General features: G+C 42.7%; 1 protein-coding gene and 1 long non-coding RNA gene across 3 annotated transcripts in view; one reads left to right on the top strand and one right to left on the bottom strand.

The window, feature by feature from the left end:
* Positions 1–3: 3 nt before the first annotated feature.
* On the top strand, positions 4–5735 carry LOC144237929 (uncharacterized). The gene is made up of 2 exons (XR_013336964.1): positions 4–117; positions 4443–5735. It is a non-coding gene; the product is annotated as an uncharacterized LOC144237929 (long non-coding RNA).
* SCG5 (secretogranin V) overlaps positions 571–18158 on the bottom strand; it is a 56015-nt gene continuing 38427 nt past the window's right edge. Inside the window, exons 3-6 of one of the 2 annotated variants that reach the window (XM_077771640.1) lie at positions 17674–17823; positions 11287–11396; positions 4793–4846; positions 571–1147 (exon numbers count right to left, since the gene is read on the bottom strand). In XM_077771640.1, the coding sequence (XP_077627766.1) occupies positions 1052–1147; positions 4793–4846; positions 11287–11396; positions 17674–17823 (410 nt within the window). In that variant the 3' untranslated portion in view covers positions 571–1051. Of the gene's footprint in view, positions 1148–4792; positions 4847–11286; positions 11400–17673; positions 17824–18158 lie in introns of both variants that reach the window. The other variant, XM_077771639.1, reaches the window with a different exon arrangement.

Genomic DNA, 18158 nt, shown 5'->3' on the forward strand with positions numbered 1-18158 from the left:
AAGCATGGAAATAAATAACCTCAGCAGTGAACTGAATCCTGCCCGCCTTCCACTAATTTGACTTTATGACTTGGGAGGACTTAGCTGACTGAAAATTGCACATCTTTTCAGAAACAGGTAGGAGAGTATGCCTATATCTGTAGCTCTAAACTTTAAAAGCGGAGTGTCGCTGACCGACCTATTCTGTGATCAGAGAGATGCTTTACGACCCGGATTGTATACTCTGCTGCCTGAGGAAATGGTTGGGGTCAGTCTGAGCCCCCGATGCACCCACAGAGCCTGGCCCTGTGCCTGGCATGTGTTAGAAACCAAAATATTTGCTGAATAAACACAGTAACTCAAAGTCAAAAAGATCTCGGTCATCATGTACTGCCTGTCCCACTTCTAGATTTTTGTGGAAGCCAGGAGTCTCAGTCCCACCATCTGTAAAATGGGGATAATAATACCAGCCCCCCACTTACTTACATCACAGTATTAGTGTTAAGATCAAGATCGTGTTGTGAGTTCTAGTAAGCAAATAGTTTTTATAATGATCTATTGTTTTTATAATAAAAGAGCTTCACACACCAATGCTTGCACACATTTATTAAGATGTAGCCAAGTGAAATGCGTCCACTCCTCCTCTTGAATACAATCTTCTTTATTGATGTGTAACAATGCCCAAGGGCTGGGTGAACTACATAATCAAAATCAAATGCCAGCTCTTTACAGACTTGGCCAAAACAGTGCCGCCCAAAACACCATTTTAAATTGCAAGAAATCTGAGGACATTTCATTCATAGTCTTGCTTTTTACTGTTGTTGATATATACACCTTAATTTTAATGCCCGTTGCAGACCCACATTTAAAAAGAAAAGAGCTCTTATTCTAATTTAGTAGAAAGCAGAGCTATCAGTGTGAAGGACAATGCAGTATCAAAATACAGCTGCTTTTCATCCATACTAGTCTAAATTAGAAACATGCTACCATTCACAGGGGCTCTAATAACACGTGCACATAAGCAGTACTGAGGCCTCACGGGCGGTGTGGGTTTCTACCCAGCATCTTCACTTTACTCTGGGTCCTTATCCTCATCTGAAAAATGGGGGACTGACTTCTTGGCGACAACGTTGTCCAGTCTCTGTCCTTGTAGATATGGATTGATACTCTGAAAAAGAAAATAGGGTTTGGTATTATACCTGAGTACCTGACACAGACATCTCACAAAAGAAAAGTCACAAGTACTAATGGTTTCTGGTCCATTGGATTAAAAACAAGGTAACAGTGCACCTACCGAATGATTATTCCAGCGCATCTTCAATATCTCAGTGGCCTAAGAAACACTGTTCAACTGGCAGATGTGTCTAATTGTGTCTTTCACACAACCAAAGAGTTAGTTCTTTGGTACGAAGTTTTGGAGTGAACCAGCTAACAAATTCTCACTATGAACTTAGATACCAAGCCCCATATGAAATAAAATTTTTATTCTATGGCCTTATTTAGTGGGAGAGAGAATGTGAAATGCATTAAATTATTTAATAAGAACGTTCTAAAGAAGGTGAAATGTCGGAGTTAGCATCTGTTGGCACATCACAGGACATCCTGTTGGTGTATTGATTCCTCCATGCTGGTGGTATTCTACCTAAAGAGGATTCATCAGTGACCTAGCAGTCATTTCTACCTTCCCTCAGTCAAGTTCAAAAGCTAAGGAAGAAAAGAAGTAAGTGATATACAAGGTGCCTTTATTTTGGACTCAAGACTTTGAAATCTTTCATCTGTTGCTATTCTGAATGAGTCAAGGTTTTTCCATTCCTTCTCTAATACATATCCACATTTTGAGGTTTGGATTTGAACTAGTAATTGGAGCTTTACAACATAGTATTTAGCAAGCAGAAAAAATTTCGAAAGTTTTGGAAGATATTTGTTTATTGAAGTCACCTTCCAATAACTGAACAGAAATATAAGAAAGAAGCTGTTGCTACAAATGATCCTCCATCCCAAGTCTCCATGAATGGATAGAGACAGTTCACAGGTGGGTCTCTCTCGACAATGGGACATAATATGCCTTGGCTCTTTTGAAGGGTGAGCAGGGCATTCTCCAAGAGAGATTCTGTAAATGTCCTTCCACATTCTGACAGCTAAATGCATGAATCATGAAAGGCCCAATGCATCCAGCAAAAGTGCACTACAAACTGAGAATTACAAAGTGTACAGCGTCCTCATACCTGAAAGGTGACATGTCACGAAAACACAGCACTGTGCTGGAAAGGCATCTCTAAAATGTTCAAAATAACTAAAATGCTTTCTATCACAGAGATTGTCAACTAGAATGGCCTGGCCTACTGCAGACAGTCACATTAAAATTTCCAGGTAGGTGACTCAGGTGTGCACTGAAAAAGTGTACTCAATATCATAAATATCTTTATTGTTTTGTAGTAACAATATTTACTCTGGAAATTGTAAGACCTTAAAAAAGGATATGAGATTTTCATATTTATTAAATATGGGAATAAAACGTTGATCATCTTAATGGTTAAAGTTTGCAAAGGTGATCATTTAAAGGGGAACTGACTTTCTACTCACGAAGCAAGTGGAATTCAGTTATTTTGAGCAGATGCATAAAGTTACATAAAACCACCTAGGGGTCTGTTGTAACTTTGGGGAGAATCCCTCTGGGTAAACGGACTTTCAGAGAAGCAAGTCCTTTTTCCCAGACGTAGAAAATAACAGATATTTGGGGGGACGGGAAGTAAATTAGTGAGGATGCAAAAGGAGCAATCACTTGAACTTTTTTGATGACTGTTCATTAGTATTGAATCCTATACTTAAGATGAAGAATGATAATACTTGATTTTAATTACCTCTGAAGAACTCAAGGTACTTACATATGTATCTTCTCTCCTAGGTGAGAGAGACTGGCTAGGTTACAGAGAGAACTTTTTTTTCCCCATTTCATAACTGGAAGAGCCACTGGGAGCCTCTAGAAACCCAGAGCAGATACTGAGCTTCATTGGAGAAAGCCCTGGTGATGGGTGCACTTGAGGAAGTGATTAAAGTCTTCAATCAGTGGGAGCATCACCTAAGGCCTGATGGCAGGGGAAGCAAGTTCTGTTTCCCCCTGAGTCCCAAGAGGGTCATGATTTATGGCATGACCATGGGTTTTTGTAGATGTCTGAGAACAGGAAGAACTTGATACGACTGGGTCAAAATGACCCTTATTTTCATAAATTCTAGGCCTTTCCTACGTGGAGGAAGTTGAGGCCAAAGTACAATCCTTTATAACATGTGTTCTTGCCAGAATTCTGAGTTTTGGTAATCACTGGTCTCATGGAAAGATGACCTAAATCCTGACCCACAGTCATTAGCCGAGTCAGGGCAGAAGGAATGGTGAGCCAGGAAGTAGAGACAATGAAAGCTTCATGCTAAGTTTTTCATTTTGGGTCGGTCATTGGTCTTACTGGGAAATGTTCTTGCTGTGCCATGGGGAGATACTCAAGCCATCCTACCGGTTAAGTATGTGTATTCTCAGATCCTGAAATAGAATTTCTTGATGTTCTCTCAAGACCACATTACACCCTTCAGATCCTTCCTGTCACCAATTGCCATTGGAAACCGTAATCACCGCCCCCCCCAAAAAATAACCTAATAACCCTGTTAAATTTCCCAAAGAAGATCTGTTTCCAGACAGTTTTGCTTCTCAAACAGAAAACTGGCCACGTGTCATCTGTATATTGTCAGGCAGCACAGGGGCTTGGAACTTTCTGTTGCGTGAATTAATGCTGCGTCCAGAAAATCTACACCTCTTCAGGCACTCTGCCTGGATTTGGCAAAACCATGCAGAATGGCCACAACTACTACTGTCCAGATTCCCAAACTTTGCCAGGATCCAGGCACTTGCTGTTCTTAAGAAATCGTGGCTTTGGGTATGTGGTTTGGTTTATTTAATTAATGTGGTTACTACATGGCACTTTGCTATGTAATCACAGGACTTTAACTTTTTCCTCCACCTGATCAGAGAAGGAAAGGTGGAGGGGGCCAGTCAGTTCTGTCCACTAGGGCGCCAATGGGTTGTCAGAATACTCACTGATCACTTATTCAGTCTCCATGCCATTAAATGCATTGTAAACCCAAAGCAGACTTGACATTCAGCTTTACAAGAGGCAACACCCTAGCGGCTCAATGCACAACACCCAGACCAACGTCCCACCGTGGACGGCCCTGAGATGGTAAATAACGAAGCGGCAGCAGATACACCAGTCAGCCAACAAATGTAACAGATGGAGAGGGTTTCACATCAATTTGTGCCAAGGCCGGAAAAGGGGGGTGGGCTAGGTGAAGAAAAAGCTACGGAGGAGGAACAAGGGTTGTTCATCTCATCCTTTGCCCCTACATTCCTTCAAAATTATTGCCTGGAGCTTGCAGTTCAGCAAGCACTTCCTTGTTTCTGTCTTTTGTTTTTATAGAATCGGTGCAGATGTGTGCACAGCTGCCCCTGGCGCCCCAGAGCCCCTCAAAGGAAAGACACCCTCACATGCTCCTCGAATTCCCACACCCATGGGACGGATGTGACACTCATTTCGCAAATGCAATGGAGGTGGCGGGATCACCACACAACAGCGCGCCACTCGAAACCATGTGCCGAGTCGTGGGGAAGCCATGCCAGAAGCCAAGGGCGTGGCCCTCGTTCCATGGGGCCCCACTTCCACCCTCCCAGGATGGCCCGTGAAAGGCTTCTGCTACTTTCGGACAACTGAGGGGTCACACTCGGAAAGCTCCAGGCATCGCACCAACAGCTCAGCCAGCCACGCATTACCCTCCGCTTTCGTGTCTGTCCTCCCTTCATCTTCTCATAAAGGAGCTTCTTGTTCTAGAATGGGGACAAAAGAAAACACAAATGCAGCAGTTATGATCAAACTTGGTGAACGTCTATTTTAGAAGCAATAACTTGGTGTGTCCCCCTGGATATCTGCACACACATATTTTGGAAACAAAGTGAGATGAAAGGAATGTCGTGTCAGAAAGACCACAAGAGAAAAACTGGTGGTTGTGTAGCTTTTAATAAAGTTCTCTGCAATGCCCTGAAGCGAACCAGTGTCACCAACAACCATATAAACAGGAAAACACGACATTCTCAAACACAAGAGGCACTGGAAACTCAGCTCCTCACTTTGAACAGCCTTTGTCTAAAACAAACAGTGTTATCTCATTTTACTTTTGTATCCAACTCCCTTTTTATGAGCTGTACACATAAACTGTTCTCTAGAGGAGTGTCTGACTATTAATAACAATCCTCTATGTAAATAAATGAGACATCCTGACTTCTGCAACCTTTCCTCCTGTGGCTTAAGTCAGTGCCCCCAGTCAAGACAATCGGAAAACCATTTGGTCTATAACATTTTTAATGGAGTGAACCTTTTAAAAACTGCCAGAAAACTTCTTGGCAGAAGGAAAGCTGTGTTGGGGGAAGAAAAAAACGGGCTCTGTTACCACAGTTTGTATAAGTGTTTCCACATATTGCTGTATTTCAAACACATAGTGGATTTAAATGAGCTCTAGAATATCAGACACAAGTTCCACAGGTTTCCCTACTGAGGTTATAAAAGACAGAACACTTAATCTGAACACTTCATCTGATGGGAGAAGGGGCACTGGGAAGACTTAATCTGTGTTTGTTTTTGATTGTTTTCATCCAAAGGGAAATAATGTACAAAAGAGATGATTTCATCTTGCTTTAAATAAAATATACTGCCATTGTTTTTTGTTTTTTTGTTTTTTTTTAAGAGATGACAGAGTTCTGTTAAGGAACAAGTTTACACAACACTTGTATCCTCTGAACTGTTTGGATATAGAGATTTTTGTTTAATGGTAGATTTGGAAATGCAAAGGACAAATGCCAAGAATGAGCTTCATCATTTTCATGTTCATTAAAATCTACCCCACCCGCAACTGACAATGTGGTTCTCTTGCCCAACCTCAACTTCCCGGAGAGGCTGCGCCAGGGAGGGAAGGCTCTAGAGTAGCCAGTAGGCCGGTACTGGCCACGGCCTCGGTCTCCTGCTCACTCGGGGAGCTGGTCAATCTAATATTAGAAGGAAGAAAAGGCAGATGTGCAGATCACGGCCTTAAAGAATGAGCACATCACCGTGAGGCTCATTCTTGGCCTCCGGAGTTGCATTTCTGTGGATGCAACTCTTGTTGCACAGAGAACATCTGAGAGTTTGCGCCAAGGCTGGGGAAGAGGGCTGGGGGCTGGGGTCCAGGACACAGGCTCTTCATGTGCACCCCCAGGCTTGGCAGCCTGTGTGGGCAGGAGCACAGGGGGATCAGAGCTGGAACCAGGGGCTGGGGCAACTGGTCAACCGTGGATGGCAGACTTCTACGGCACCACCCACAGGGTCAAGGCAGCAGTGATTCAGTTCATCTCCTTCAGAAGGTTGTGGGGCAGATTATACCAATAAGAGACTTCATTCGAAAAGAAATGCAAAAGGTCTAGCAAGTTTTCCTCTCAGAGACAGTCCCTGGGTTTCCCTAAGAGCCAGGGTTAGGATTAGCCAGATGATACTTTCCCATCCCTGCATGAACGTGGCTGGGGCATCCCTGACTAGCGCTGCTATTATTGTATGGATGTGAAGGCATGGGCTGCCAGGTACAGTGGCGGAAAAGAAGTATACAAAAAGGATGAGAAGAAAAGAGCCCCCTCTCCTGATATCCACTCCTTGTAGATGGGGTAGGGATTGGGGAGCGGTGAGCCTGTTTTCCATGTGAGTAGCAGGTTTGAGTTCACAAAAAGGGCTTTCCATTGTGCCATCAAGATTTTGGACAACTGCCCAGATCTCGGTTTCAAATTCCATTCCTAAATGGAACCAGGGAGACTTCTTGGAGGATGTCTGAATCCAGGGCCAGGGCAGGGAAAGTTTAAGGATCAATGAAGTTGGAACTTCTAATTGTGCCATAAAGTAAGAACGTGCTCAAGAAGTGATGAGCCGGCGTCAAAGGGAATGAGAAGCCAATGTGGAGACACCCACTGGCTGTATCTAGGACAGAGTAAACACCAAAGTAAATACCAACAGGAATCCACAAACCCATACTGATAGTAAATAAACAGATTTTTAAATAGATAAATGAATAAAGGGGGAGACTGTTGCTTAGCATAAAGTGCCAACCAGTAAATGCAGAATGAGTAACGGAGTTTAAAAATCACCATTTTACAAGTTCCATGGTTAATACTGATTTTGGTGAATATCATCGATGAAGACTAAAACTGTTGGTTGAAAGTTTAATGGGGACAGAATATTTATACAGTTGCAAAGTACCTCCCCACAGATTACTAACGTAAAAGGGTAAAAAATAGTAACTTTACACTTAGAAACCAGGCAGGAATCACTTAGAACAAGTCACCACCAGTTCGAGGACAGAGTGCCATCATGTGCCTCCTGATGTGAAGCACTAAGAGGAACATACCAGAAAGGCAGAATTCAAGCCTAATCATATGGAAACATGAGACAAACCCAAAGTGAAAAGCATTAACTCTTTGGCTGTGTTGAGGTCCTGAAACATAAGGCAAGGCAGAGAAAGTCCTTGCTTCTCATTTCTCTCATGGTGCCAGCTTTGGCCACGATCAGTGGGTTCCGTGGAAGGAAGAGACCCTAATCACCAGGGCGGGGCTGATGAAAAGATATGAAAAGCACTTGGAAAGGAGAAACATTTCCTGTTCGAGAGAACTTTTTCCTGAGTAGCAGTCAGCAGTTACTGTGTGAAGGAGGGGGTGACTGACACCCACAGTAGCCAGCCTTTGGGTATGGCCACTCCACACTGGGGGCACACACACTGTCCGAAAGACAGCCAGTCCTAGACGGGACGCAATGGGACCACAGAACAGGACACATGATGAGCCATGAGCCATGAAAAAATAAGAAATCTACCAGTTTTTAAAGAACTCCTGGAGTTAGAAGATCTACTTCAAATCTTAGCTCTGCTGATAAGCAGCTCTGTGGTGTTGGGCAGGCTACTCACACCCCCTAAGTCTGTATTTTCTCATCTGTAAAATGGGAATGATTGAGATAATTCACATATTTAGCACAGTGTCAGGCACACAGTATGTGCTCAATAAATATTACTATTTACTACCACATAATAAAATACAATTACTATTATTCTTCATCTCCATTCCCATCACCCAACACAGGGCCTGAAAGGCATGTGATGTGCGTTTAACAAATGTCTCTTGATGCATTAACAAAGAGAAAGTAGTGCAGGAAACAAGACAGACACTGATATGTATAATATATGAATCATTGCTAAAGACCCAGCTGAGCTCTAGCAAACGTCAAGGACAGGAAAACATCATTAGCATATAAGGAATCACGGTCTTATGTGCAGTGCTCTTGTTTAAGGTAATTACTTTGTTAACTTAAAATCCAGTTGAGCTTAGGACAAGCTTGAGACCATCATTCCATCCCCCTGGGATAAGGGAAGACTACTCTACTCGATTCCCACTACCATGTGAAGATCAAGCAAATCATGTTTGCTGCCAGGTGGTACTGAGAAAATAAATGAGAGAAACTTAGGCTTAAATAAACATAATTACAGATGATAAAAGGTGTGTAAACACTGTTCCCGGTCATTGATCTGTAACAGTAATCTATCCAGGCTTTCAAGAAGAGGCAAGGAAAGTTGGCAGAAGAGAAGTTTCCATCTCTCCTGCTTCCTCACAAGGGCTCTCTGCCCTCACTCACACTTTTCCCAGTCTCACTCTTGCTTCCTTTTGCTCACTTCCAGCCTACCAGTTCTTTGGGGGACCTTCTCACCTGAGACTTGAGGGCTGCCTCCAACATCCTCGCTGGCAACTGCACAACTGGCTGTGTGAGTCCTCCATCTTGGATATTCCTTATCTGTCCTTATCTTCCCTCTGTGCCAGTAATTGTACCTCCTAGTGACCACAGCATAGCTAGAACATGAAGCTGGACAGCACTACGTTGGGTTCGTTGTGTTTTCACACATTTCTTCTCAACTGCAAGGAGGTAAGCTCATTGAAACCCAGCACCGTGTCTTGAAGATAGATCAGGCACCTGGCACAGCATCTGGAACAAAGCAGGCTCAGCATCTTCCTCTTGTTCTTTGGTGAAACTGGTCCTTGCTTCTGTGGATTTGCCCATGTCCTGTGGGTTCCTTCCCAGGGCTCCTCTGTAATCTCCTGCTGTCTTTCCCTCCTACCTCCCTCTCTTCTTTATTCCTTTCTTTCAAAATTTCCATCAGAAGAAAAGTTCCTTCCATCCATTTCACATAAACCCGACATGGCTGTTCTTTCCTCATACTATATTTATGCCGTATACCAGTTCTAATCAGCTCCCCATCTGCCTTCAAAATGTCTTAGATTCTCATCATGTTGGTGAGGTTCATTCAAATGTATTATGTTCATGGCCTTCAAAACTGGAATGTTTCTTACATTTTTTAAAAATTTCCTTTAGTCTATTCTTTCTATCATCCTTCCATAGGCCCCAGAAATAACTTCCTTTATAGAAGACTATCATGATTTCAGTCTCCTATTCAAGAACTTGTAGATGTCTACTTTTGGAATTTGACATGTTTAAATTCTACTAGTAGGCTTGAGAATGGCTCCATGAACCAACTCTCCCTACCCAAACTGCTTGTGAAAAAGAAGAGAAATAGAATTATTGCATATTGGAGGGATACCTGGGTAGCTCAGTCAGTTAAGCATCTGACTTCAGCCCAGGTCAGGATCTTATGGTTTGAGCCCCACATCAGGCTCTGTGCTGACAGCTCAGAGCCTGGAGCTTGCTTTGGATTCTGTGTCTCCCTCTCTCTGCTCCCCCCCCCACTCGTGTTTTTTCTCTCTCTCAAAAATAAACACTAAGAAAATTTTAAAAAAGAATTACTGCATATTGGAGAAAGCAAAAGTAAAAGTGCTCTGTTGTTTTAATATGGGAAATGTATATATGGTGAGGGTAAAGGGAAGCAAGTCAATGCAATGCTAAAGCAAGATAATAGAAAAATGTAAGTGGTCATTACTGAGGAGAGGCATCGCTCTCTAAAATAGTGTAAAAGGAAGAGGGAGGTTACTCCTAAGACTATGATAGTCCCAGTCATGAAGGAAGCAAGGTCAGCTTCCAGCAATGAGCTGAGCAGGGACCAGTAGCTCTAGAAGGGCTTAGCTCGTTCACTCACTCCACAGATGTACAAACCACCTGCTTATCCACGAATTAACACGCTTTAGGATTTTAGGATTTTTCCACTTTTCTCAGCATTTGACTGCACAGGTCCAACCACAGGAATATAGCTCCCCCCCATTCAGCTATGATCTTATTTGACTCATTGTTCCAGCCTGTTGGGATCTTCTTGAATCCCGACTCTGTCCCTCAGTGCTCTCCCTTCCAACTTTGTGTCATCCTTTGAGAATCCGATAAGGACCTGTTCAGTATTTTTTATCCAAAATATTTCACTACAATTTCATTATTTAATATGTGGAATGGGGTAGCGCTAAATCACGCAGGACACCATGTGGAACCTCTCTCCCTATGGACACAGACACGTGCTCTTAAACAAGCTCCCTTCCGAAGATGTTCTCTTGCCTAGCTGTCTCTCTCCACCTCTTTCATAGGAGATCGTGAAAGGTCTCATCAAGTACTTTGCCGAAGTCCAAATGCACCACGTTCACTTCATTTCCCTCATCAAGCCAGCAAGGAAATGAGTAATGCTGGCAAGTAGATTGACAAAACTTGTTTTCAACAAACATATGCCAAACGGTGATGGTGTCTCCTTCCAAATGCTTACAATTTCCTTACTGGACAGTTATAGAGTCTAGCCTGGTACTGACATCAAGTTCCCTAGTACACATTTTGGGACTTTCCTTCTCTTTCCATAGAGCATATGTCTGTGTCTAAGGTTCCGGCATCATTCTCCCTTGGTCCTGCAGAGATCATCTCCCTCAGTCTAGAAATAACTGGCAAATTTTCTGTTTTTCTTTTTTTACAACAACAAGAAAACCCCATATACTTCCTATATGCCCTTTGTGAAACCCTGGCAACTTACACAGGCTATGGAGGAGACCAGAGAAGCCTTTGGAGACTACAGCTGACAAGAAGGTTCCAGATCACTGACTCGGGACGGGTTGGTATATTGCATCCTAGACATGCATGTGGTTTGGTAATTAATTAAAGTTCCTCTCAACTGGAGATGGCTGAAAAATCAGCTTCTAAACAATTTTTCTTCTCTCACCCCACCCTTATTGCTCATCTCCGCCATCAGTACCAGAGTGTAAAATCTACTAGTCATTAAGATCGGACTTACCCACTTGCCCAAGCCTGGATAGTCATGTTCTGGATCAAAGAGGTGCTGGTGCAGCTGGAATTCTCGACTGAACTCTGCTGTGTCGGGGGTGTTTTCTAGACATCCATCATCTACTGCAAACAGCAAAAGGCTTGTAAGGAATGGCTAAGGTATCTGTTGTGATTCTAAGAGTTAAGTTATTAAAAACAACTAGACATCCACAGGTCAGAATATATCCACATCAGTCACTCTAAGTCACATTCCTGCTGGGATTTGCTCATCCTGAACTCTCACTCCTCTGCTCATCTGTGGCAGAGACTTGCTGGCCCCTCACCAAACCCACTTTTCTTTCCCCATCGGCACCCAGCTGTTGCCCTGCTTGCAGTCGGGACGAGTCATATGCACGAGTTTGTGCCAGTGGAATGTGGGCAGGAGTGATGGATTCCACTTCCAGGACTGGCCCATAAAAGCCTCCTGTATGATCCTCTCTCCCTCCCACCACCTGCCCCTCTCTGTTGTTCTGCTTGCTACATGCTGCCGACCAGGGCAACGGTGGATGTCAAGTGTAAAGTTGAAAGATGGCAGTCTGGGCTGCTGAACCATCCACCCATGCCACACCTACCTCTGGCAGGACTTCACGTGAATGAGAAAGAAACTTCTATTGTGTTACCACCATGATTTTCTATCTGTTATATGAACAAATATTTCCTTAACTAGTATACTTCCATTCTGCATGTGTCACTGTGTTTTCTCGTGGGTGAGCCCTTTACAAACAATTTTGGCTCCTTGGAGAAAGCAAGCACATTCTATAAGAACAACGACGATCACCAGACAACACTGGTGTGTGTTGTAGTGGTGATGTAGTAAGTCTGGAGTCAGACAGACCAAGAGCTCAGGGTTCCCATCCTGGCTCAGAACTGACAGATGGTCTTACTTCCTTGGGTAGGTTACCTTTGTCTTTCTATGCCTCTCTGTTCATCTATGAGAGGGGCAGAATCTAGGACTTTCCTGACTGGGTAGCAGTGAGGAACAGAACTGATGACATGTAGAACACCTGCTACAGTTTCCTTCCCACCATCTTTAAATGACAATTTATACACTATGACTGCTCTCCGAAAGAAACCACATCTCTCAACCAAACCCAAGAAAGGTTATTCCACTTGGCTGCTTTTACCTAAGCCCCATCATTATAAGACATGATGCTCTGAAAATGAGTCCTGTTTTCCTGTCTTTAGTGTGCTTTTAGACAACAGCTTAAAAGGGTGGAGGGGGGAGCAGAGGAGGGATTATGAATTTTGTGCAGGGCTAGGGGGAGGAAAGAGTCCTTTTGCAGCAAAGTCAATGCTAAAAGGGATCCAGTCTCGTGAGACTGCTCTGAATGAAGCCTTCCAGCAGCTTGAAGCATCTACTGTCTTAGCAGCAGGAAGCTCTCAGGTAGAAGTCATTAGCATTTGAACAAATCCCTAATGTGGCTCCCTAGTTTGTACTCAACTATTTATCTAACTTCTTCATCTGTAGCAATTAACATGTAGGAAAGGGATAGCCAGTCAAAAGAGTTCAGGTAGTCTGCATATGGCAGCTTTACAACCTTTTCATAATTGTTTCTCAAGTACTTATGAGTGGGCCCAGACTGAGATCTAGAGATAAGGTCCTGCTCTGGGAACAGTGGTACCTCGAGGCCTTAGAATGCACCCTGGGATTCAAATCCTAGCCCTGGGGATGGCCTCTCTAAGTTCTGCTGCTCTGTCCCAGGTAGGTGGGCCATGATTCAGAGGAGAGCATGGCCTGGAAGGGTCATGCCAAGGCGTTGTGTTTTTTTATTGTTTATTTATCTTTTGAGAGAGAAAGAGGGAGATAGAGTGCAAGCAGCGGAGGGGTGGACAGAGGGGGAGACACAGAATCCAAAGCAGGCTCCAGGCTCTGAGCTGTCAGCACAGAGCCCGATGCAGGGCTTGAACCTACAAACTGTGAGATCATGACCTCAGCCAAAGTCAGAGGCTTAACCAACTGAGCCACCCAGGGGCCCCATAAGTATTTAAATTTGTCTCTGCATTTGTGTGCCTTTGTTCCCTGTGTGTTTGTCTGTCTGTTTTCTTCTCCAGGGCTACATCAAGAAACAAGCCAAAGTACACATGGTAGAGAGTCCCAAATACCACTATGAGTAGAAAAATAAAATAACCAAGGTCTCAACAAGAGAGACCAAGAGATACCATTCAAAGAACACTTTCTGAATGGATAGGCCCTGGACGGTCTAAGAGCCTTCTTTGGTACAGCAGTGCTCACAGGTGCAGAGAGCATAACAAGTTTTAAAACTAACAAGAGATAGAAAGCTAACCAAAATGACAAAACGAAAGCGCTCTCCTCCAAAGAAATTCCAGGAAGAAATGACAGCTAAAGAACTGCTCAAAACAGATATAAGCAACATAACTGAACAAGAATTTAGAAGAATAATCATAAAATTAATTGCTGGGCTTGAAAAAAGCATGGAGGACATCAGAGAACCTATGGCTACAAACACAATGGAGCTTAAAATAGGTATGATGAATTTAAAAATGCGATAAATGAGATACATAATAAACTGGAGGCATCCAATGCACGGATTGAAGAGGCAGAAAGGAGAATAAGTGATTTAGAAGACACCATTATAGAAAAAGAAGAAACTGAGGAAAAGAGACAAACTGATCCAGGAACATGAAAGAAGATTTCGAGAGCTCAGTGATACAATCAAACGGAACAATATCCACATCATAGGAATCCCAGAAGAGGAAGAGAGAAGGAAAGGTGCTGAAGGAGTCCTGGAACAAATTATAGTGGGGAACTTCCCCAACCTGGGGAAGGAAGTAGACGTTGAAATTCAAGAGGCACACAGAACTCCCACGTAATTTGAACTGATCTTCTGCACAACATATCATAGTGAAAATGGCAAAATATAACGACAAAGAGAGAATTTTGAAAGCAGCTAGGGAGAAAAAGGCCCTAACATACAAAGGGAAACCTATCAGAGTGGTGACAGACCTATCTACTGAAACTTGGCAGGCCAGAAAGGAATGGCAGGAGATCTTCAATGTGATGAACAGAAAAAATATGCAGCCAAGAATCCTCTATCCAGCAAGCCTGTCATTCAGAATAGAAGGAGAGATAAAAGTCTTTCCAAATAACCAAAAATTGAAAGAATTTGTCACCACTAAACCAGCTCTACAAGAAATCCTGAGGGGGACTCTCTGAGAGAAATGTTGCAAGGAACGCAAGATCCTAGAGAGACACCACAAGCATGAATCCCACAAAGGACACAATGACTCTAAACTCATATATTTCAATAATAACACTGAATGTAAATGGACTAAATGCCCCAATCAAAAGACACAGGGTAGCAGAATAGATAAGAAAACAAAATCCATCTATTTGCTGTCTACAAGCAATTCATTTTAGACAGGAGGACACCCTCAGATTGAAAGTAAGGGGATGGAAAAATATCTATCATGCTACAGGAAGTAAAAAAAAAAGCTGGAGTAGCTATAGTTATATCAGACAAACTGGACTTTAAAGTAGAGACAGTAACAAGGGATGAAGAAGGGCATTATAAAATAATTACAGGGTCTATCCATCAGGAAGAGCTAACAATTATAAATGTCTATGCACCAAATATGGAAGCACCTAAATACATAAAACAATTAATCACAAACAGAAACAGTCTTATCAATAAGAACGTACTAATAGCAGGGGACTTTAATACTCCACTTACAGCAATGGACAGATCAACAAGACAGAAAATCAGTAAAGACACAATGGACTTAAATGACAAATTGGACCAGATGGATCTGACAGATGTATTTAGAACTCTACATCCTGAGGCTATGGAATTCACATTCTTCTCATGTGTGCATGGCACATTCTCCAAGATAGATCACATACTGGGACATAAAGCAGCCCTTAATAAATATAAAAGAATTGAGATCATATCATACACACTTTCAGATCACAATGCTATGAAACTCGAAATCAATCACAGAAAGAAGTCTGGAAAACGCCCCAAAACATGGAGGCTAAAGAACACCCTACTAAAGAATGAATGGGCCAATCAGGCAATTAGAGAAGAAATTAAAAAATATATGGAAACAAATGAAAATTAGAATACAATAATCCAAACCCTATGGGATGCGGTGAAAGCAGTTGTAAGAGGAAAGTACATTGCACTCCGGGCCTATTTCAAGAAATTAGAAAAAGTGCAAGTGCAAAATCTAACAGCGCACCTAAAGCAACTAGAGGAAGAGCAACAAGAGCACCCCAAACAGTAGAAGAAGAGAAATAATAAAAATTAAGGCAGAAATAAACAATATAGAAACCAAAGAAACAGTTGAGCAGATCAATGAAACCAAGAGTGGGTTTTTTGAAAAAGTAAACAAAATTGACAAACCTCTAGCCAGNGACAAATACCATATGTTTGCATGTGTAGGTGGATTAGGAGGAACTTAACAGAGGACCTTGGGGGAAAAGAAGGGGGGAAATAGTGGGGGAGAGGGAGAGAGGCAAACCATGAGAGACTCTTGAATGCTGAGAACAAACTGAGGACTGATGGGTGTGAGGGGGAGGGGGGGTGATGGGCATGGAGGAGGGCACTTGAGGGGATCAGCACTGGGTGTTATTTGGAAACCAACTTGACAATAAACTATATGTAAAAATAAAAATGTGGCCCAAGAGTACAAAAAAAAAAAAAAACCACTGTACCATTTTATGTCTGATCAGTTTAACCAAATCCCCGCAGACTGTTGCTCTTCAAATTCTGAACTGGTTTTTCCTTCTACCCATCCCAAACCCTACGAGCACGTAAAACGTGGCTAAAGGGACTGGCTCTGTGCAATGATTCAGGTTTTCCTGCAGTCGTGGGCCAGTATTTCTACACTGGCTAGGTTGCATCCAACTGGTTGTTGCAGAGGCTCTCTGCCCCACAGAAAATAGGCACCTACCCTAAATGAAAGGCGGAATATCTTTCAGAGAAAGGCTTTTTCAGAGAAAGCCTGCATTGTGTTTAAGAAAATTGCAGGGCCAGCATTGTCATAATTTTCAGACAAGGCAATATGTCATGGTGGTTGAGCACACGGTCCTGAATCAGCTAGGTCTGGGTTTGAGTCTTGGCTCAACTCCTCAACATAGATAAGCTTGGACAAGCTATGCTCTAAGCTTCAGTTTCCATACATGCAAAGCAGAGATAATAAATACCGACTATTATTATTGTAGGCTTGGAGGAAAAGACTACTCTGGTGCTAGAAGTTAACACAAGCTCAACGAGAACGATGCAATATTTATTAGTGGCAAAACTAATTATGATCAGGATGCCATTTAGCACATTTTTATTTTGCGCGAGGAACTGCGCTGAGTGCTTAATGTGGATAATTTCATTTAATTCTCACACCAACCCCCATTTTGCAAATGAAGAAACTGAGGTGCAAGTTGGTCAATTAACTTGTTCAAGGTCACACATCCTGACCTTGGTTTTGATTTCAGTTTATTTTTTTAATGTTTATGTATTTATTTTGAGAGAGAGCACACAAACAGGGGGAAGGGTGTAGAGAGAGAGGGAGAGAATCCTAGGCTCCATGCTTTAAACACAGAGCTCACCATGGGGCTTAATTTCATGAACCTCAAGAGCACGACCTGAGCTGAAATCAAGAGTTTGGATGCTTAACTTGCTGGGCCACCCAGGTGCCTCCAAGTAGTCTGAGTCTAGAGCCACTACTCTTAACCATCTAGGTAAGCTGCTCGAAGCCCACCATAAGGGTAACCCACTCACCATTCACTCTCTTTGGCATTATGGAGTAGGAAAGTGGGAGGGATACAAAGTAGCAAAGAAAGTTTCAACCTTCTTCCTTAACCAACTTTTAATCTTCCTGGACCCCCTGTCTCTCCTGCCACCTCCTGACCCAAAGAAATATTTCAGGATAGATGCCGTTTGTGACATGGTTGAAATGCTGATTGTCAAAGGAAGTAAGGAAAACAGATGAGCATGGACAACCCACAAACTAGTAAGTTCCAAAGATATTAAAAATGGGCAGCAACTAGATCATAGAAAAGACAAAAAGAAGAAAATCTTTTGCCATTGTTATTAAAATAGTAGCAAGTGCAGAAAAAAACGGTTTAATTCCTAAAGAAGGAGAGGATGTAAAGCTTTGGCAAGACAGTCTCATGTGGGTATATCTGACCATCAGAATGCACCAATGGTTTTAGAATAAATTTCTCTTTTCAATCCACTTATGAAGACATAGGGGATCATTACAATCTACTTACAAATACATAGGGAGTCATTAGAATAGAAATACTATTTCTTGGAATATTTGTAGCTGATGTTAGGATTTTTAATTTCCTCCCAAAGACTATCTACCATCCATGAGAACCCGAGGGCACAGCCGTTACCTGTTTTTCCAACGGGACAGGGATTTGGAGGGTCTGGGTAGCCCTGATCTTCACTGAAGTCCTTAGGAATGTTGTCACCAGTCAACTCTGCCACAATGTTTGGAATGTTGCCAAAAGGACCCAAGTGCTGAAGACCTTCATGAGCTCCACCTGCCAGGGAATAAGAATAGTTCACTTCAATGCATTAAATTCACTTCAACTCGTATTTACTCAGGCATACCATACAGGCAAAGTTCTGTGATCCCTGGGGCAGAGGGAGAGAATAAGAAATCAAATAGTTTCTGCCCTTCAAGGCTTACAGCTGTAGTTGTAGAAATAGACACCGACTGCATATGTATCATTTTCACACAAGGCACCTTAGATACTTGCCAGAACAGAAATGTTAATACAGGGCCATGGGAGCATAGTTAAGGAAGAGTTTCACTTGGCTGATAGGCTGGGGAGGGCTTCTTAAACCAGTTGGAACTTGGGTGACACTTGGTGGC

This window comes from Crocuta crocuta, unplaced genomic scaffold, assembly GCF_008692635.1.
Source record: "Crocuta crocuta isolate KB4526 unplaced genomic scaffold, BGI_CrCroc_1.0 scaffold156, whole genome shotgun sequence".
NCBI classification, from domain to species: Eukaryota; Metazoa; Chordata; class Mammalia; order Carnivora; family Hyaenidae; genus Crocuta; species Crocuta crocuta.